At 35.9% G+C, this 22,620-nt stretch overlaps 1 protein-coding gene across 9 annotated transcripts; it reads right to left on the bottom strand.

Moving 5' to 3' along the window:
* Positions 1-2,613: 2,613 nt before the first annotated feature.
* On the bottom strand, positions 2,614-22,245 carry LOC120270537 (glycosyltransferase BC10-like). Of its 9 annotated transcripts, none has more exons than XM_039277564.1 (10): positions 22,078-22,245; positions 21,743-21,860; positions 20,681-21,029; positions 19,976-20,012; positions 18,271-18,636; positions 5,044-5,074; positions 4,885-4,961; positions 4,681-4,769; positions 2,912-2,950; positions 2,614-2,697 (listed from the first exon to the last, which is right to left on the bottom strand). In XM_039277564.1, exons 5-10 carry the CDS (start codon positions 18,284-18,286, stop codon positions 2,674-2,676), a joined length of 276 nt encoding a protein of 91 aa, XP_039133498.1. In that variant the 5' UTR covers positions 18,287-18,636; positions 19,976-20,012; positions 20,681-21,029; positions 21,743-21,860; positions 22,078-22,245; the 3' UTR covers positions 2,614-2,673. The 9 variants fall into 9 exon arrangements, 3 of the variants coding, with proteins under 3 accessions (XP_039133498.1, XP_039133499.1, XP_039133497.1); XM_039277565.1 differs by having other exon boundaries at positions 18,271-18,347; XR_005539622.1 differs by lacking the exon at positions 2,614-2,697 and having other exon boundaries at positions 2,921-3,005; positions 5,044-5,105; positions 18,271-18,347; positions 20,681-20,781; positions 20,988-21,029.
* Positions 22,246-22,620: the final 375 nt, after the last annotated feature.

Here is a 22,620-nt window from a genome sequence, read left to right as displayed (position 1 = left end):
TATGTTTTTATCATTAGTTATTATTTTATTAAATTTATCTAATAATATTATTGTTTTGGTTAGTTTTTTTCTTTCTAATTCTTTGTTATGGTCACATATATTGGTTCAACACTTGTTACATTTGTTGGCAATGCCATGAAAAGATCTTATAATTAATTAACCTATACATACATTGTGATTGAATTGTTCTTTTGCTGATAGTCTCCAACTATGTTGAAAAAATTTACATCATTTAAAAATGAGAAAAGATCACACAAAACACATCCAAAAACAAAAAGTGTCATTAAATAAATAATAGAGCAACTAAAAATGATCTTTTATTAAAAAATTAGAAGAAAAAATCTTGTTAATATTTTATCAGTGACACTTTTGATGGATGACAAGTGGTTATGGTTTGTTAGTTTAATTTTTAATTTTTATTTTGATTGATATATAGATTTAAAATTAAAAAAAAAATCTAAAAAAACACAATGCAAAGCTAGAACTAGTAATTCAGCTTCTGCGGAAAAATCATATTTAATTATACTCAAAATTAATGATGTCCTACATCTAATTTGTGTCATTTATCTTTCATAACTAACTCAAAATCTTTTTTTAAAAAAAAAAAAAAATTTTCCTTCACTTTTTCTTTTTTTATTTTTCTTCTTTTTCCTCTTCCAGATGAGATCACATGCTCCCAATGTTTGCCCCAAAAATTTTAATTACTTCAATACCAACTCATCATTAATCAAAATTTAGGGGATCTAACATAAGGAGTTAATTCATACACAATGACAAAAAAACTGTAATATTTTCTAAAACCAAGTTAATTTAATAGTTAGCTTCTTCTTCAAAGTAATAATAATGATGATGCAAAGGTCTATATACTTCTGTGAAGTGGTTTATTGGTTGATTGAAAGGAAAAGTTTTGTGTTTGTCTTCTTAGGTAGTATAAGGGTGAGATTGTTATATACTAACTTAATTAAGCTGGCTTTTATGATTATTCTTCTCTCTTCGATCTTCTTCTTCTTGGGATTGTTCTTCAAAAAGTATAATAATGATGTAAAGGTTTATTATACATCTGTGAAGTGGTTTGTTGGTTGATTGAAATTAAGGAGAAGCTTTATGTTTGTCTTTTTAGGTATAAGGGTGATGAGATTGTTATTTATGGACTTAAGACTTGGCTTTTATGATGGTTATACTTCTTCTTCTTCTGAGAAGATCAAGATGGTGACTCACGGTTTGAGCTATTTCATGTTCATGCAAAAGCATATAAGTGTTTGGCTTTAAGTGTCTTATTCTTTTTGTTTATTGGAGAAATTTAGTAAACATTAAACATGTAACTGGTTTTACATATCTATTAATTTATATTGCTTGAATAAATGAATCAGTGTTGGAGAAGTTGTTTTCATTACCTCACATAAAAAAGCTCAAAAATTTTTATATGTTTAATATGAGTAATGTTATCTTTTTAAAAAACTAAGTTTACATGAAATACTTCAGAATTCATTAATCATCACTAATTTATTTTTAAGAATTTTTAAATTACACTTATGTCTGTTTAATTAGGACCATTAAAAATAAAATGAAAATGAAATAAAAATGAGTTTTTGCTTGTGTAAGGGAATCTATAAAAATCAAAAATACAAACTCTAAGTTATGTGTACTTATTCATTGTGAATGTGTTACTTTTCAAATTAATTCCTTTTTTTTTAATTTTTTTAAATTTATTTACATGGATGTCCCAAGTTGACGTGGTTTTTTAGTTGGACGGTGTTCGGTTTTTGGTTACTTTTTTGTGTGAGTTTGCGCTGTAGGATTGCATGGGTATCATTTGTAGATCCGAGAAATTGAATGCTTGAGGGGTGATTTGGTCAATTTCACATGCATACATTACTATTGGTCACATGCTTTTCTCTTTCTCTTATTCATTGCAAGGCGTAAGATTGATGGAGAAGTTGTCCATTTTTTTTCCTGGCATTTATAAAATTTTTATTTAATTGTAAATGACAATCGAATAATTCAGGGGTGTTTTTTTTTCAGTCGCTTTCACACCACCCATTTTCTCCCTCTTTCTCAATATCAAATACTATTTTATATATATATATCTTATAATGCTTTCAGTGGATCCACCACCACCTCTCCTGGAGATATGCTAAAAATCCTCTTTCTCTCATAATTTTTTTTATTGTCTATTTTAATTAATTTATAATGAGTTATTTATTAAAATTAGTTAATATTTAAAATTAAAAAATTATATTAATTTTTAAAATTATTCTCATGTAAAATATAATTTATTAAAATATATAGTGAGTAGCTTTCTAATTTTTTTTACTTGTCCATTTAAAAAATTTAAACAATTTAGAAGAATTCTCACTTTCTCTTGTGTGAATGTATCCGCATTTTTTGCTTCTCTCATGTTAAGAAGTCCAATGCATGGGGCTGGTTACTCTTTTAAATGTATATCATCAATAAATTGTAGACAATAACAATTATAAGTGAACCATTCTTTAGAACCATATATGCTAAACTGCATTGCAAAAATTTATTCTGAAAAATGTAAAAGAATTCCTATTTTATTGTTTCGGTGCAACTGGTGTCTCTGAGTGATAATTAAACACCATATATATGAAAACCTAAGAATTTGTCAAGATGTCGTCAGAAGGAGCGCTTGTGTGAGGTAACATAACTTGATCAACTAACAAGGACACTAACAGTCTGCAAGAAAGATATTTCCTTCAGTGTTTGTTTATACAATGGTAAACTTAATTATTAGTCCTTTCATAAAACTATTTGTGATGCAGATCAAAAATGCCTTTCAAATACAAATAACTGAAAAAGGCTTGAATATCAATATATTCAAAGAATAAAAGTTATTATGTGAATAATGATTTATGCTAAACCTCAGGTAATATATTCAAGTTGTCCATACCTTCATAATCTCCATAAAGCAGGAGTACCATCTTAAAGCCTGTATATCACATCCATACCTTGTCACTTAAAGATGATAAATACCTTCAAATCCTTTTTGATATTCCGTGAAAGCACAAAACAAAATCAGACTAAAACACCCCAAAACAGCAAAACTACGTTAGAGAAGCAGATAAGATGACTAACTAACAATAGCCATAAAAACAAGCAGGTACACTGGTGTTTATTGGTTCATAAAAAATAACCCCTGAGATACTCAACCCATCAATTTACATAAAACTTAATTTTATGAAAAGATGTTTAATGTATGCTTGCCTTTGTGTGTTCAAAACGCATTGGTATATACACACATATAAACCACTAGTCAACAAAAAGTACAGTCTGAACATCAAAACACTCAAATCTCAGATAATTTTAGCTACACTTTTATATCAGCATAAATGAACACTGGAAACCTTAAAAAACAAGCTCCTGCCAAGAAGAAAAGATTTACAGGCCACAATCTTGTAACTCGTGAGGTACTACTTATCTTGAACAACTATCAAGAAAAATACAATGTTGCTTTTCTAGAATGTACTAACTCATGTCAACCTCCAAATTGTAGCCAGAAACATGGATGAGAATCATAATTAGTATAGTGGAATTCACAAGACGTTGAATTGCCTCATCTTTTTTCTTCAAGAAAATACAGGGGGAGAGAACCACACCTAATCACTAATCAAGAGAGTGAAACCTAGAATGAGACCACTCTGAACTCTGAGAATGAAATGAGACATAGTCCAATGAAAAGTGTCCGTATAATTTAAATAAAAAAATTATCCAAACCCAAATAAACCACAAAATCATCACTTGTTATAAGAACAGAATTCCAATACTAACAAATATAAAATTTAAACATATGACCTCAATAAAATTAAGAAAAATAAAAACTTAATGGGGTAATATATATATATATATATATATAAATTGATGTGTCATGTAGTTAAATCCCCTAAATTGAACAATACTAGAATTGGAGTATTAAAAAAATAATACAAACTTAACGCTTTTAGGTATACCATAAATTAAAGCATTCATTAGCAATTAGTTGCAGGACACAAATACATAAAGCCATGGAAATGTGGTAAAGAGCACACAAACTGGCTAAAATACTTCAGACTTATCTTAGAATATTCTGATAAATGTGGATGATAGACTTAAAACGCATGCATGCATGCAACATCATGATCATTGCCTGATAAACGGGTTTATCTACAAAATATGATTGACCTGATAAATGCGGTCATTTACAATCACCCAAAAATATGAATGGAACTAAGATTCGTGATCATGGAAACATGCACACACTGCATGCACGCACAAACTACTCATGATCACTGTAACGGGGTTATCTACAATTATTCACATAAAAAATAAAAATAAAAAAATAAAAATAAAAATAAATAAATTTGTGGGAACAAAAACAAAGGTTCAGGATGAAGGAAAAACGGTCATGCACATGACAAACAATATTCATGTTCCACGTGCAATAAATGGTGGGTTATTATTATTCACAATTTCTCAAAAAGTAGAAATGAAAACAAAAGAATCATGATGGAATGCATTAAAAAATGAAGGAGAAAGCCCCAGTAATATATCAAGCAACATAGACCAGCATTAGCTAATTAAAAAGACAAAAAGAACAAACTACATAGCAGGATAGTGGGAAGTTCTCAACTCTTGATTCTTGAGTCAAGATACCACATAATTTAACATGATAAAATCACAAACCTGTACACTGCTGTTGACCGGACGGCCACAAAAGCGTGCAGACCTTGTTGTGTTCTCATTTAAGACAAAGCTAACCGCCTCCTCGCCCTCTGAGTATAAAATGCACCGTCACCAAATCAAGAACCAAGGCTATGCAATTCCATGAGAATAAAAGAAGCAGCAAAAACATAAATAAATACATAAAGGAAGGTGTAAACAGTTCACCCTTGAAGAAGGCATCCCAGACCAAGTCCAGGGGAGTCGATTCTGCTCTATGAAAAAAATACATACTTGATGCAAAACTGCAAAACCATTGAATCAAAACCAAACTCGTGATGCAGAAGCTCAGCAAGAGCATTGCCAAAGATATTCCTCAACACTCACAAGAACTCCTCCCCTTCATGTCTCCTTCCCACTGTCGATCAAACCTAAAACCACTCATTCTCCTAAAGAATTAACACAGATCTTTAAGTAACATTCAAAGATGAAAACCCAAAATAAAATTAAAAACAAATAAATAAATAAAAAGGAAATCCGATCATTTCAAGTTAAACATAAATCCGGGAATCAAAGAAACGAGTTCAAGAAGGAAACCCTTAAACCCAAGAGCATCATAGTGTTAAGATTTGATTGCAGGTATGTGCGACAGGAGCATTGGAGGCAACAGCTGGCGAAGGTCATCAAGTATGGAGTGCAAGGCCTTAGTCTCATACAAACTAGGAGACCTTGTGTGTTATAGTTGGAGAAAATAGAAAAAGCTGTAAATTAGGAGGTTGTAAATTAAAAAAGTTATTTTTGGTAGTTATTCAAAATTAGGATGATTTTTTTGATTTGTTAGAATAATTTTCTGATTTGTTTGGATCCCATAAATTGTGGGATTAATTTAGGGTTAATGTGTGTATATATTCGCTGCCCATTGTACTCCAAAAATCAAGAAATCAATTCCAATTCTTCTCACACTTTCTATTATGGTACTGTAGCTTTAGGCTCTTCTCTTTCTTGGGATTCTTTTTCTTCTTTCGAGTAGCCTTCATTGTTGCAGTTTCTCGCCTAACAAGTCCCTTCATCGCTGCACTGTGTTTTCCAAATTTCTAATTTGAATTCATGGCAATATCAGAGATGTCTCGAATCTTATGTTTTTGAATAACCGGAAGAATCTGTCCGATCCCAGACCAAGGAGAACTTTGTAGTATTCGGGGCAGCATATCGACTTAATGGAAGGAAGTATCTTAAGTGGTCTCAATTGGTTCGAACCATTCTCAAAGGCAGAGGAAAAATCAGCCACACCAACCTGGATAGGAATGATCCACTTTTTGAAGCATGGGATGAAGAAGACTCAATGATTATGGCGTGGCTATGGAACTCGATGATCCCAGAAATCAGCGATACATGCATGTTTTTGTCAACCGCAAAAGAGATTTGGGATGCAATTCAGCAAACCTACTCCAAGGCAAAGGATGCTGCCCAAGTTTATGATGTGAAGGTGAAAACAATGGCTGCAAAGCAAGGGAACAAGAATGTTACAAAATATGCAAATCAATTGAAGTCTCTTTGGCAGGAGCTCGATCACTATAGGGTGATTAAAACTAAATGTCCAGATGATGCTGCAATTCTCAAAGAATTCATTGAACAAGACCGGATCTATGATTTTTTGGTAGGACTCAATCCTGATTTTGATCAAGTTAGGATTCAAATTCTTGGAAAACCAGAAATTCCCTGCTTTAATGAAGTTGTTGCAAAAATCCGGAGTGAGGAAAGTAGAAGGGGACTAATGCTTGATTCCCCGAGCAATGATGTCTCGGTCATGGTGGCAGATGGTAATAGCAATCTCACCAGAGAAGTACTGAAGAACAAAAATTCAGAAAATGGGAAGTTAGGATAAGGAGGACCTCAAAATCGTGATAACTTGTGGTGCAGCTATTGTAAAAAGTCACGGCATACCAAGGATAGGTGTTGGAAACTCCATGGCAAGCCACCAAGTCATGAATGGACACCAAGAGAGGAACAAACAAGGGCTAGAAGACATGCAAATGTTGCTGCAAGTCAAGAAACAATAGCATTTCCACAAGAATCTAGTGGATTCAACCATGAAGATATTGAAAGATTAAAGACTGTCATCAATAGCCTGGAAAAATCCTCAGGTACTTGTTCCTTGGTGTCTTCAGGTGAGTCTCCTTTTTCTACTCTTGGGTCATGGAACCAGGTGCACCAGACCATATGACCAACTCACCTAGTTTCTTCCTAAATTACACCGCATGTCCAAGTAATAGAAAAATTGCCACAGCAAATGGTTCCTTAATAACCGTGGCTAGTGTAGGAGATATTAGAATAAATTCATCACTCACCTTAAAAAATGTTCTTCATGTTCCAACTCTGTCTACCAATCTTATCTCTATCCAAAAATTTACCCAAGACTCAAGATGTAATGTGATTTTTCATCATGATTGTTGTGTATTTCAGGACAAGAATTCAAGGAGGATGAATGGACGTGCTAGAGAAAGGAACGGCCTCTACTACCTTGACATATCATCCCGATCCGACATTAACAAGGGCAGCAGTCTACCTTATTCTCTAATAACCAACCGTTCTTCCTCTAACAAAGGAAAATTTTGGCCTTATCATCATCGCCTTGGCCATCCCTTATTTAGAGTTTTACAAATCTTGTTTCCTTCTTTGTTTCAAGGTCTTGATGTAGGACAATTTCATTGTGAGATGTGTGAACTAGCTAAACACAAGCATGTCTCATTTCCAATCAGCAATAAAATAAGTATTTTTCCTTTCCATCTTATTCATAGTGATATTTGGGGGTCTTCTAATATTCCAAATGTTTCTGGGGCAAGATGATTTGCTTCATTCATTGATGATTGTACTCGTGTTACATGGGTGTTCTTGCTTAAACAAAAGTCTGATGTCAGTCGTGTACTTCCTAATTTCTTTTCCTTGATAGAAAACCAATTTGGCGTCAAAATCAAGAGACTTAGGCATCCAATGCCAGGGATTATTTCAATCGAATTAGTCCCTACTTTGAGGAAAAAGGAATAGTGCATGAGTCCTCTTGTGTTAACACCCCTCAGCAAAACGGAGTGGCAAAAAGGAAAATGGGTCACCTACTCGAGACAACTAGGGTCTTGTTATTTCAAAAACAAGTACCAAAGTCTTTTTGGGGGGAAGCAGTCCTTATTTCCACACATTTAATCAATCGATTGCCAACTAGAGTCCTAAAATTTCAAAGTCCCATGAAGAAACTTTCCACCTTTTACCCTCACCTACAAATCACAAATAACTTTGTTCATCGGATATTTGGTTGTGTGTCCTATGTTCACATTAATAGTCACAATAGGGGAAAACTAGACCCAAGGGCTCTTAAATGCATCTTCGTCGGATATTCCTCCACACAAAAAGGGTACAAATGTTATCATCCTCCCTCCAAGAGATTTTATGTTTCCATGGATGTGACTTTTCATGAACAAGAGTCTTATTTCCCTCATTCTTATCTTCAGGGGGAGAGTTCAAAAAGAGAATATAAGGATAGTTGGGGATTTGAAGATTTTCCTAGTACCATCACTCAATCAAAAGACAACGCCACTACCATCACACCTGAACCTCAACCTACAAAACCAATACACAAGTCAAGCCTAACCGAGAGTCCAAGTCCAATCCTTCCTTCACCAATTGAACCTAAACCAGTCCAAGACCAATCTGTCCTTGAAGATGTAAGATTTGGGAAGAACAAAGTGTTTACAAGGCAGAAGATGGCTGCTCCTGGACCTAGGCACAATCAAGTAGCCAATCCGAAACCCAACAATAATGAGGTCACATCTTCTGACTCACTCTGAATTCTACTTACCAACCAAAATAGACCATCAAAAGGATGATCAAAACCTTCCCATAGCAATTAGGAAATGAACCAGAGAATGTACCAAATGCCAATTGTACCCTCTTGCAAATTACATTTCATTCAAACACTTCTCACCCACAAATAAAGCCTTCTTTGTCAACCTAAACATTCTTGTCATTCCACTCAATCTATCCGAGGCATTATCCAATGTAAAATGGAAACAAGCCATGAATGAAGAAATGGAGGCCCTTGAGAAGAATAGAACATGGGAGTTAGTAAAGCTACACGAAGGAAAAAAAGGCGGTGGGATATAAGTGGGTATATACGATCAAATATAAAGCGGATGGGTTAATTGAAAGACATAAAAGGCGAGACTCGTGGCTAAGGGTTATACTCGGACTCTACAATATAGATTATCTTGAGACATTTGCTCCAGTTGCAAAGATGAATACAGCGAGAATCTTATTATCATTGGCAGCAAATTATGGCTGGGCTTTGGAGCAATTTGATGTGAAAAATGCTTTTCTTCAGGGAGATTTGTCGGAGGAGATCTACATGGATGTTCCACCAGGTTATGAGAAAAAATTGACTGGACATACAGTATGTAAGCTGAAGAAAGCCTTGTATAGGCTCAAGCAATCCCCACAAGCGTGGTTTGGAAGATTTGCAAAAGTCATGATTGCTATGGGTTATAAAAGCAGTCGAAAAGGATCACACTACATTCATTAAACATTCAACTTCAAGAGGAGTCACGAGCACTTCTAGTCTATGTGGATGATATAATTGTGACGGTGATGACGATAAAAGAAAAACTGACTTCTAAATCACTGCTTGGCTAAAGAGTTCGAGATCAAAGCCCTTAGAAAACTAAAATACTTCCTTAGAATTGAGGTTGCTCATTCCAGGAAGGGTATCTTCATTCTCCCAACGCAGTATGTGTTGGATTTACTAAAGGAAAGCTGGTAAGATAGCGTGCAAACTGCTGCCACTCCCATTGATCCGAATCTCAAGCTTGGTCTAGCTAAGGAAGATCTTTGCGGTGAGCGAGAAAGATGTATCAATGTCTAGTAGGGAAGTGCTGCTGCGTTTGCTCTCATCCCTCACAAAAAACACCACAAGATAGATGAAAAAGTTAGAGAAGTGCGTGTTTGTAGGCTATTGTGCGAGAGGCCAAGGCTTACAAGCTCTACAATCCAATCACCAGCAAAGTAATAACTAGTAGAGATGTGTTTCATGAGGGATCTCATTGGAAGTAGGAGACAAGTGTTCAAAGTGGGCCAGTGATTGCTGTTGAAGATGCAAGTAATTATCTTGCTGAAACTATTATCAATTCAACGTCAAATTTAGACAACAATGGAGCAGCTCGTGACAGGGTTTGGAATTGTCAAAGAGAGTTGAAGATTACAAACTACACCCACTGATGGGTCCCCTCCAAGAAAAGGCAAGTTGTTGATAGATGTGTATAGCACTTGCACATTTGTGTGTGATCCAATTAAATATGCAAAAGCAGTGAAGCATGAGGCTGGCAGAAGGCCATGGATGCAGAGATATCGGTAATCACAACAAACACCACCTGGGAGCTATCCGAGTTACCACACTGGGAAGAGAAGCGTTGGGTCTCTCATATGGGTCTATAAAAGCGAAATGCATTGATGATGGTCAAGTACAAAAGCTAAAAGCCAGACTCGTAGCAAAGAGGTATTCTCATCAATAAGGAGTTGATTACAACAAGGTTTTCTCACCGGTTGCCGAACTACAAACTGTGAGGATTGTGCTTGCATTGGCGGCACATGTAGGCTAGCTTGTATTCCATTTCAATGTGAAGTCAGCCTTCCTGAATGGGAAAATTGAGGAGAAAGTATTCATTATTCAACAGGAGGGCTATACAATCAAGGGAGAAGAACATCTGGTCTACAATTAAGAGTAAGAACGAGCATACTCTTTACAAGAAAGGACTTGAAAATGGAGAGATCCTGCTTATAAGTTTGTATGTTGACGACATAATCTATACAAGCTATTCCTCGGTTCTTCTTGAGCAATTCAAATCCGACATGATGAACATCTTATTAGGGTTATTAGAACACCTGCACATGTTACATGTATTAGTGATGTTACTCCTTTTCCCACACCTTCTAATATATAACTATTGATCATCAATAAGCAACAACCTTCTTCTTCTACATGGTAACAGAGCCTTAAAGGGTAACACCAATTCACTCACGATCCTTAACGCCGCATGCAGGCCGGATTCTGCCCAAAGCTCCTCCTTCGACATCGGCAACATCATCAACAATGCCGACGTCGCTATCATCAACCAAGATTCGGCCACCTACAAGCTAGATCCAGCAATCTTCTCCTTGCCTTCAATCATCTCTAGATCCGGTCATCTCTTCCTAGATCCGGCCTAATTCTTGTATTCTCTCAAGATCTGGCTATCTCCTCATAAATCTGGCCATCCTCATTCTTGTCTTTCCCACTATAATCCTCTCAAGATCCGACCACCCACAACCTAGATCCGGTCATTTACAAACAAGATCCGATCATCCATTCCGGTGCCATCAATCTTCACAACCGGTAGACATAAGGTTTGAAGTCTCCTAAAAAAACAAACAAAAAAAACAACAATAAACAAAAACAAAAACAAACAAAAATATCAATTTTCTTTCTTCCTCTATTCCGGTCATATATATATTTCTATATATAATTTTGTTTCTTCTTTTCATGTTTGTTTTTCTCCTTGTTCAAAATATTAAGGTTTTCTTTAAGGAAACAAATATATATTAAGTTGTTGTACTTCAGTGTATCTTACTAGATATTGTACTCATCATGTCTAATATTAAAAAACATAGTGTTTCTACTACTGTCTCTTCAATTTCTCCTATCTTCTCCACTTCACAGGATCAGCGGCATTCCATCATTACCATCAATGTCAGTGCTCAGGCTCCTCTCAAACTTACTTTTACAAATTATGTTGCATGACGTGCTCAATTTAACTCTTTGTTAATTGGGTATGGTCTGTTGGGCTTTGTTGATGGCACACATCCATGTCCATCTACTACTGTTACAAGTACTGATTCCACTTCATCTGTACCTAATCCAGCCTTTGCACTCTGGGTTGGTCGAGTTCAATTATTTTTTAATACCATCATTGAATTAGTCTGTCCTACTTAGTACCATTTATTGCATCCTCTTCCTCTGCATGTGATGCTTGGAAAATCTTGGAAAAAACTTATGCCTCCCCGTCTCGTGGTCGTATCATGGAACTTCGCAGTCGTCTTGCTAACCTCTCACAGGGCACTTAGACGATCACTGCCTATATGCAGGACATCAGAACCTAGGCAGGACATCAGAACCTGTATCGACTTCTTCACTCTTATGAACAAGCCCGTTGACTTTGATGATCTCTTAATCCACATTCTAAATTGGCTTGGTCCAGCATACTCCAATCTATCTCATGCTCTTCAAGTTTGAGATTCACCTATTGAGATCGAGGAACTGTTTGAAATCCTACTCAACTATGAAGCTCAATTACGACTTCTGAATTCACACCAAGTTACTCCTGCCACAGCTTTCACTACTTCTACTAGGCCCTCTGGATTCCAATATCAGCCCACTCATACTCCTAGACCTCAGTTTCATGGGTCATCGCCGCTAGGTCTGACTTCATCATTTCACTCACCCGTGCAGTGGGGGACTCGTCCTCCTACTGCATCACCTTGGTCAACACCACAGAGATATCTTGGTAAGTATCAGATATGTGGCACTGTTGATCACTCTGCAGTCTCAGTCACAAGCTAACATGGCTACTTATTATTTGCACGTTACTTCATCCGACTGGGTACTTGACTCTGGTGCTTCACACCACATCACCAATGATCTAAGCACTCTCTCTTTGCATTCCCTTATTCTGATTCTGACAGCATTGTTCTTGGTGATGGTACATGTCTTTACATCGCTTACTCTGGCACTATATATTTACCCATCTCTTTTACAACACTTATTTTAGATAAATTTTTACATGTCCCAGCTATGTCTATAAATCTACTCCTGCCTTGTGTGCTACTTATGATGTGACTGTTGCATTTGTTGATGATTGCTTTCAAGTGCAAGACTGTTGCACGGGGACAGTTATGGTTACGAGTCAGTGCCATGATGGTGTTTATCTTTTGGCCAAATTATCTTCTCAATCATCCACCACCCACGATGTTAAGCTTTATCATCTGTCGTGTCATCTTCTCTTTTGCAATGGCACAACCGTTTAGGCCATCCTTCCATTAAACTTCTTAAAAAAATGTTGTCTTCGTTTAATGTTTCTTTTCTTCAATCTGCTTTCAAAACTTCTCTTGTTCTTCTTGCAATATTAATGAAAGTCACAAGCTTCCATTTCCTTCGTCTTCTATTACCTCTTTTGCTCCTCTTGATGTTATTTATTCTGATGTTTGGACTTCACCTATTCTTTCTGTTGATAGCTATAAATACTAAGTTATATTTGTGAATCACGTTACCAAATATATTTGGTTTTATCCCCTTCAAAATAAATTTGATATTTACTCTGTTTTATTACCTTTAAAGCTCTTGTTAAAAATTATTTCTCTTCCACTATCAAAACCTTGTTTACAGACAATGGCGGAGAATATGTTGCTCATCGCTCACTCCTTTCCACTAGTGGCATCACACATCTCACCACTCCACCACATACACGATACACCTAAACATAATGGCTTCTCTGAACGTCGCCACCGACACATTGTTGAAACCAGCCATGCACTATTACATCGTGCCTCTCTCCCAACAACATTTTGGTCCTATGCATTTGCCACAGCTATATATCTCATTAATTGAATGCCAAAGAAGAACCTCTCTTTTTTGTCCCTTCCAAAAGCTCTTCAACAAACAGGAGTTGTCCGCTAAATTTTGTGTTTTTGGTTATCTTTGTTTTCCATGGTTACACCCTTACAGTTCTCACAAACTATCTCCTCGATCTCATCCTTGTCTCTTTCTTAGTTATTCTCTCACTCAGAGTGCTTTTTCTATGCTTTGATCTTTTTTATCATCATGTTTTCGTTTCGAGACATGTTCAGTTTGTTGAACATGAGTTTCCATATCCATCTTACCAATCCTCCACCCCGGACTCCCTACTCAATACTACCTCATAGCTTCCCGTACCACAATTATCTTCGTCTGACTGTTTGGCGCCAAGTGATCCGACACTTCCTTCTCCATTTACATCACAAGTGGCCCCAGCCCTGGGTGTTGAGCGTGCCTTATCCGATGCTTCGCCAAACACCGTCACTATTCCTCTGGCTTCTCCTACTCTTGATACCTCTAACTTGGAGCCCACACCTTAATCTCGTGGGAATTCTCATCCTATGATCACTAGGCTCAAGAATTCCATCGTAAAAACTAACCCCAAATATGGTCTTTATACTGTAGTTTTTGGTGACATTGAGCCTTTCACTGTCTCCCAAGCAATGCAGAATCCACTGTGGGCACAGGCCATGCAGGATGAGTATCACGCTTTTCTTCGGAATAACACTTCGGACCTTGTTTCTCCGGATCCAACACAAAATGTTGTTGGCAACAAGTGGTTTTTCCGCATCAAATGTCATCCTGATGGCTCTATTAACAAATACAAGGCCCGACTAGTTGCAAAAGATTTCATCAGCGTCCTGGCATCGATTTTCATGAGACCTTTAGTCCGGTTATCAATCCTAATACCATCCATACACTATCAGTGGCCTCTTAAACAACTGGATGTCCATAATGCCTTTCTTAATGGGCATCTTACTGAAGAGGTGTTTATGGAACAACCACAGGGTATGATTGATCCTCAAATCCCTCACCATGTCTGTCGCTTACGCAAAGCTTTCTATGGTCTTAAACAGGCTCCGCGTGCTTGGTATAATGAACTGACGGGCTTTCTGCATTCTTGGTTTTGTTACGTCTCGAGCTGATATCTCACTATTTATTCTTATCCAGAATCATCACATAATCTACTTTATGGTATATGTGGATGATGTTATTATTATAGCCAGTGATTTATTCTTGGTCAACCATATCATTCATCACTGCTTGCCAAGTTTTTGTATAAAAAGACCTTGGCACTCTTACTACTTTTTGTGGTATTAAAGTTCTTCCAACTTCTCCTGGTTTTACTTCTTACTTAGCACAAGTACCTTATTGATCTCCTTTTGCGACATAACATGCTTGATTCCAAACCATTTCCTACACCTATTACTGTTGGTGCCTCATTATCCATATCTGATGGATCTCTAGCTACTAATCCCACTCATTTTTGACAGGTCATTAGTGGTCTTCAATATCTTCGCATGACTCGCTCGGATATTTCTTATGCTGTGTAAACTTTCTCAGTTCATGCATGCCCCATCTAAAACTCATTTGTGTGTTGTTAAGCGTCTTCTTCAATATCTTAATGGCACTCGAAATCTTGGGATTCACTTGTTATCTGACACGCCTCTTACACTTCATGGTTACTCGGATGCTGATTAGGTTGGTGATCCTAATGACCGTACTTCTACTGGAACTTATGTTATGTTTCTTTGTTTCAATCTAGTTTCTTGGCGTTCCACCAAACAACACATCGTTGCCCGCTCTTCTACTTAAGCTGAGTATCATGCTATTGCTATTGCTGCTGCTGAGTTACAATGGATTCTATCCTTACTGAGCTTAAGATCCTTGTGTTACATGTGCCTATTATCTACTTAGATAATCTTGGGGCTACTTATTTGTGTGCTAATCCAGTCTTCCACACTCGGATGAAACATTTGGCTGTTGATTACCACTTTGTTCGTGATCTTGTTCAGTCTTCAACACTTTTCATTGTTTATGTCTCTTTTGCTGATCAACTTGCAGATGCTCTCACCAAGCTTCCCCCATGGCCTAAACTATGTGTTGTCACAAGATTGGTGTTACAGAAAGTACACCATCTTGAGGGGGTATATTAGGGTTATTAGAACACATGTACATGTTACATGTCTGAGTGATATTATTCCTTTACCCACACCTTGTAATATATAACTATTGATTACCAATAAACAACAACCTTCTTCCTCTACACACCTTTGAAATATCTGATCTTGGTGTAATGAATTACTTCTTAAGCTTAGAAGTGAAGCAAGAACCTAAAGGGATATTCATTGGGCAGAAAGGTTATGTGAGGGAGCTGTTGTCTTTACTCAATATGAAGGATTGCAAACCCGAGAGGGAGGGAATGTATAAAGACATGCCCCTGCTTGATAGTATTCACTATCAGTTGGTTCCCCCATTTTTCGCACGTAGGAGATCAAGACACAGCCTCATGGCTATGAAGGATTGCAAACCTGTGAAGACTCCAATAGGAGTAAATGAAAAAGTGGAAGCTGATGTCTGTGATGAGTTCATTAATGCAAGAATGTATAGAAGTTTAATAGGCAAGCTACTCTATCTCACCCACACTTGACTTGGCATAGGTTATGTTGTGAATTTCTTGTCAAGATTCATAAGCAAACCTATGAAGACACATCTGGTGGCAACTAAGCATGTAGTGAGATACCTTACAGGATCAGCTGGGCTGGGTTTATGGTATTCAAAGGGAGATAAAATGGAACTGGAAAGCTTCTCGGACAGTGATCGGGGAGGATGTTTATCTGATCGCAAGAGCACCTCTGGTTTGTGTTTCAAGCTGGGTTCTAGTGTGATTTCCTAGGGTTCAAAGAAGCAAGAGATCGTTGCTCTCTCCACCACTGAAGCCGAGTACGTTGCTGCTACTTCTGCTACTACTTCTGCTGCCTGCCAGATCACGTGGATTAGAAGAATTTTGCAAGATTGTGGTATTGTTATTACATCCCCCACTACACTGTGGTGTGATAATCAGTTGGCAATAGCCATTGCAAAAACCTAACGCATCATGAAAGGACCAAACATATAGATGTTCGTTTCCATTTTATTCAGGGGTTAATTACATATGGAGTGATGTCACTACGCAATTGCACAACCAATTAGCAGCTAGCAGATATCTTCACCAAGGCTCTTCTAGTTGAATCTAACGTTGCTTCAGGAAGCAGCTTGATTGAAGGTATGTGCGACAGGAGCGCCGGCGGCAGCAGCTGAAGGTCATCAAGTATGGAGTGCATGGCCTTAGTCTCGTACAAGCTAGGAGAGCTTGTGTGTTATCTTAGTATTAATGTTTTGGTGTACTGTTTGCTTTATTATGTTAGCCTTTCAATAGAGGGAAAGCATTAAATACTTAGAAAATCTCTGTACTCCATAACCAACCAATAGGCAGATAGTTTGAGTATGCGAAGTTATTGAATGGTTACTTTTTGAATATATATAATGATGAGTTATAAGCTCAGTGGTTGGTTGGTTCAACTTTACAAGATCCTCTCCTCTACTTTGTTCCTTTGACTGAGAACCAAAAAAAAAACCCTAAGCTTCTTTGTATCTTTTACTGAAAATCCAATTCAGGTGTTGATTTGTTTCCTTGCGCCTCATCATATAGATCAGCGAAAAAAACCTTGAGATCTAACCTATTTTTCAGAGAAGAAGGAATCCATGAGACCATAAAGATCATTTTAGCCTCGAAATCTTGGAAGGGAGTAGTAGCACCACTAGGGTTCATGGAGAACAAAAAAGAACAAAAAGCCTTGGTGTCGAAGAAAAAGAAGCAAAGCTTGAGAGCAAGAACGAAGTGTGGCTTCTTCTGGACGGTAATCAAAAAGCGCGCGGGCGATGTGGAGATTATATATAGATGAAGCGCCATGGAGATGAATCAAACGACCAGCAGTTCATCTCTTTCTAGTGGCAAATGATGTAATTACCCCTCATATTATTCAATGAAGAACTTGAATTTCTTATATTAATCGGCATGTAATTTGTTAGTCTGGTAAATGTTAATGATACCTTATTGTGATCCACCAATTGGTAACTAACCATTTGCAAAGCTTATCACCTCTATATATACATATATAATGATATATATATATAATGTTGTGTTTCTATCTAAGGTGGACAATCTTGGTTGGAAACCACCAATCAATTTATTAGAGAACTACATTGTAAGTGTAGGGATGGCAACGGGTCGGGTCGGGTTGGGTATTACCATACCCGTACCCGTACCCGATACCCCGCTAGTATTCCCGAACCCGAACCTGACGGGTTTTAAAAACCCCAACCCACACCCGCACCCGATGGGTAATCGGGTACCCGCGGGTATACCCGCCCCCGCCCAAATATTAAAAAAATTAATAAAAAATATATTATTTTTATAAAAAAATATCTTAAAAGTAATTATAATTTTTTTATAAAATAAAATTATTATAAAATTACAAGATTAAACAAAGAGGAAAAATAAAAAACCCTAAATTGTTAAGTTGTAGAACATATTAGTATATATATATATATGTATATATATATATATATAAATATTTTAGTAATTTTAATTTCGGGTCAGGTATGGGTTCGGGTATTAGAATTCCCATACCCGCACCCGCACCCGTTTCATACAAGTCGGGTTTTACCCGAACCCGACCCGAAACCCGGTCAAATCGGGTTTTACCCGTCAAACTCGGGCCAGGTCGGGTCGGGTCAGGTATGGGTATTATTGCCATCCCTAGGTAAGTGCATAGGTTTCAGTAAAAAAAATAAATAAATACTATATTAGTCATTTCATAAAACTATTTGTGATGCAGACCAAAAAAATACTTTCTTGATTCAATCTACTGAAAGGCTTGAATATGTACAAATTCAAAGAATAAAAGTTATAGTGTGAATACCTTCGATAATTTCCATAAGAGCAGGAGTACCATCTCAAAGCCTGTATATCACACCTATCCCTTCCAAGTACTCTTCGCTGATAAGTGAAAACACAAAACAAAGCCAGACAATGGGAAAAAAAATTGGCTAGACAAGATTATGAGAAGCATATAAGATGACAAACTAACAAATAACAAGAGCTATCAAATAACCAATATTCCTCATGGAATTAGCCCTGCCCCGCTCAACCCATCAATTTACGTAAAGCTTAATTTTATGAATAGATGTTTAATGCATGCTTGCCTTTGTGTATTCAAAATGCCTTGGTATAAGCAGCACCAAATTGCACATGTATACACACATATAAACCACTAGTCACCATGAGTCTGCATATTAAAAACCTTATATTAAGACCAAATCTCAGATAATTTCAGCTTATAACTTCTTTATATCAACATAAGTAAACACTGAAAACCTTAAAAACAAGCCTCGACAAAAAAAAAAAGATCTACAAACTACAATTTGTTAAGGCATTACACACCTTAAGCTACTACCAAAAAAATACAATGTTCCCTTTCTAGAATGTACTAATGCAAATTTAAATTGTACAAAAGTACGGATAAAAATCACAATTAGTATAGTCGAATTCATTGGATGTCGAATTGACTAAGCCATGCCAGTGGGCCTATCTTTCTCTTCAAAAAAGTTCAAGAGAGAACCATACCTTATAAAGAGAAAACCCTTATGAAAATTGAAAGTGCAAATGTAGGGGCCTGTTTGTTTTGAAATGATTTTTCAAAAACTCATTTTATGCTTTTATTTATGAAAAAAACATGATTTATAAAACAAATTTTTTAAAATAAAAACAAGAAAAAATGTTTGTACAAAATAGTTGAACTGTTTTCATATTTTATTCCCAAACCCAAATGCAAATATTGGTCTCATAAGAATGGGGGCATAAAAAGTATTAATTCTTAGTAAATATATAATGAACTATCAACGTTTGTGTTAAGTATATATTTACATAAATACTGTAAATATAGTCCAATGAAAAACTGTCTGTAAAAATTTAAATAAAAACTATCTAAACTCAAATAAACCATAAAATCAACACATGTTGTAAGATAGATTTTCAATACTAACAAATATAAAATTTAAGCATGACCTTAATAAAATTAAGAAAAAAATAAAAAAACTTAATGAGGGCATATATATATATATATATATATATACATATATAAATTGTTGTCTCTTGTAACAAATCCTACTAAATTGAACAATACCAGAATAGGACTAATTAAAAACACAAACTTATGTTTGTCAGTATTTTTTTCTAAACAAGCTAAAAAAATGAAATATTTTTCTTAAAAACCAATTTTTTTAGAATGAACTCAATAAACAATTTTTTTAAAGATTTTTATTTTTTTAATGGGTCGAAAACAAAAATAAATAGGTGGTAATAAATAAGGCCCAAGTTGTATATAAAAAAATGAATAAAGCACAAATCGGATATTTTTACATGTCTAATCACAAAAAGAAATCTTACATGAAAAAAATAAGTAGACAAATTTACAATTATTTGAACTAATTTAAAATGTAACAAAATAGGCTATAATGTGCATAGCAAGCAACATATGAATCTTGAATTAAAATAAATTTTCTTCATCTAACCTTAATGTAACAAGAGATTCAAGGTGAGTGGTTCAATGAAAAACAAATACTTACAATAAGATGATGCTGTGAAAACTTTGGTGGTGATCTCCTATCATAATTCAGAAACAAATGGCCATTAGAAAACAACAGCTAAGCCAATAGCCAATCAAGATAAAACCATTATTAGCTTGGATAAAACCTAGAGACAACCTCTATATAAATGCCAATCATCAACTTCATACATAGTTGTACATTTCAAAGTCCCTAAGATGGATAATATATATATATATATATATATTTACGGTATAAGGTTAAACAAGTAAATGTCAGAAACATCTCAACACCATGAAACAACAATTACTCTGCGGCGCACAACCAACAACCAACACACAACCAACTAGAGGTTTAGACACATGCATTCAAGAATAACCCATATCAAGGATTTTTTTTTTATAGCATATAAAAGCAGAAATACTACCTCAGACATTTTCCCCACTTACAGGATTAATACATTCATTTTTTTCTTTTACAGAAAATAGAACTAAAACTATGAAGTTCAACAATTCCTTTAAGGCATTTCAAAAAAAAAAAATCAACAAATATTTTGCTGAAAAGAGGCACTGTGACAAATAGAAGAATTTGCAAATAAGCATGCCATGTAACTGAAATATGATGAATTCGTGCTTCAATAAAACTGCAGTTAATAATCTGAATGGTTTAGCATGATTACTGAAAGGGAAAAAAGAACATCTACCATTTCTGATGAAGATAACACACCTATCATATACAAAAGCAAATCTATCATCAAATGGATCCTTTAGTGTATTTCTAAGCAAAATATGCTCTGCTTCAATCATGCTGGTACCACCTCATTATATCTGTCCAGAGATTAAAATAAGTTTAAAAGGAAACATTAGTCAGAAAGGACAATGTAATATGCCACAAAGCATTCATTGGCAACAAGTTGCAGGACACCAACACATCAAGCCATGAAATTGTTAGTAAAGAGCTCACAAATTGGCTAAAAAATTTCCACTTATCTTTGAATATTCTAACAGATATAGATAATAGACTTAAGACACACCCAAAGGCAATATCATGATCATCGCCTGATAAACGTGGTTATCTGCAATTACCCAAAAAAAAAATGAATGACCTGATAAATGAGGTCATCTACAATTACTCAAAAAAAAATATGAATGGAACTATGATTTGTCATCAAGGAAAACATGCACATGTATGCACGCGCAAGCACAAACACACTAATCATGATCACTATAATAGGGTTATCTACAATTATTCAAAAAAAAAAAGGAACAAATCAAAGGTTCACGATCAAGGAAAGAACGATCATGCACATGACACAAACAATATTCATGTTCAATGCATAGACCAACATTAGCTAATTGAAACGAAGAATTATGATGGAAGGCATTAAGAATGACGGCAGAAAGCCGCAGTAATATATCAGGCAACATAGACCAACATTAGCTAATTGAAAAGACAAAAAGGAAAACTACATGGCAGGGTAGCAGGATGCTCTCGACTGTTGATTCTTGAGTTAAGATACCACATAATTTAACATGATAAAATCACAACCCTGTACAATGTTGTTGACCGGACACCATAAAAGCATGCAGACCTTGTAGTGTTCTTATTTAAGACAAAGCTAACTCCTTTTCGCCAAATCAAGTACCAAGGCTTTGCAATTCCACGAGAACAAAAGAAGAAGCGAAAACAAAGATAAATACAGAAAGGAAGGTGTGAACGGTTCAAGACATCCCAGACCAAGACTAGGGGAGCCGATTCCGCTCTATGAAACGAAACGCAAATCCATACCTGATGCGAAACTGTAAATCCCTTGGATCAAAACCAAACTCGCGATGCAGAAGCTTAGCAAGAGCATCGACAAAGATTTTCCTCCGCTTCATGTCTCCTTCCCACTCTTGATCAAACCCTACAACCACTCATTCTCCTCAAGAAAAATCACAGATCTTCAAGTAACCATCAAAGATGAAAACCCAAAATAAAATTAAAAACAAAAAAACGAAAAGGAAATCGGATCATTTCAAGAAAACCAAACATAAATCCGGGAATCAAAGAAACGAGTTCAAGAAAACCCTTAAAACAATGAACATTATAGATCTAGCGAGAAAACCCTGAGATAATCTGACCTGATTTTCGGAGAAGAAGGAATCCGTGAGGCCATGAAGATCATTTCAGCCTCGATACCTCGGAAGGGACTAGGGTTCATGGAGAACGAAAAGGGACGAAGAGCCTTGATGCCGGAGAAAAAGAAGCGAAGCTTGAGAGTTGAGAGCAAGAACGAAGTGAGGCTTCTTCTGGACGGAAACCAAAGAACGTGCGGGCGATGTGGAGACTATTTATAGATGAAACTCCAAAGAGATGAATCCAACGGCCAGCAGCCCATCTCTTTCTTTTATTACCAAGTGACGTAATTACCCCTCATGTTTCTCGATGATGAATTTAAATTTTAAACGGGATTTATAAGTGTTAATGTTATTATTATATTAATCAGCATGTGATTTGTTAGTCTGGTAAATGTTAATGATACCTTTAACATTTGCGATGCTTATCACCTATATATATATATATATATATATATTAATCAGCATGTGGATATATATGTCGGAAACCATCAATAAATTTATAACAGAAATATATAGTAAATGCATAGATTTCAGTCAAACAAAACA

The sequence above is a fragment of the Dioscorea cayenensis genome, chromosome 10 (assembly GCF_009730915.1).
Source record: "Dioscorea cayenensis subsp. rotundata cultivar TDr96_F1 chromosome 10, TDr96_F1_v2_PseudoChromosome.rev07_lg8_w22 25.fasta, whole genome shotgun sequence".
Classification (NCBI taxonomy): domain Eukaryota; kingdom Viridiplantae; phylum Streptophyta; class Magnoliopsida; order Dioscoreales; family Dioscoreaceae; genus Dioscorea; species Dioscorea cayenensis.
The sequence above is the reverse complement of the archived record's forward strand: the minus strand, read 5'-3'. Positions and strand labels throughout refer to the sequence as shown.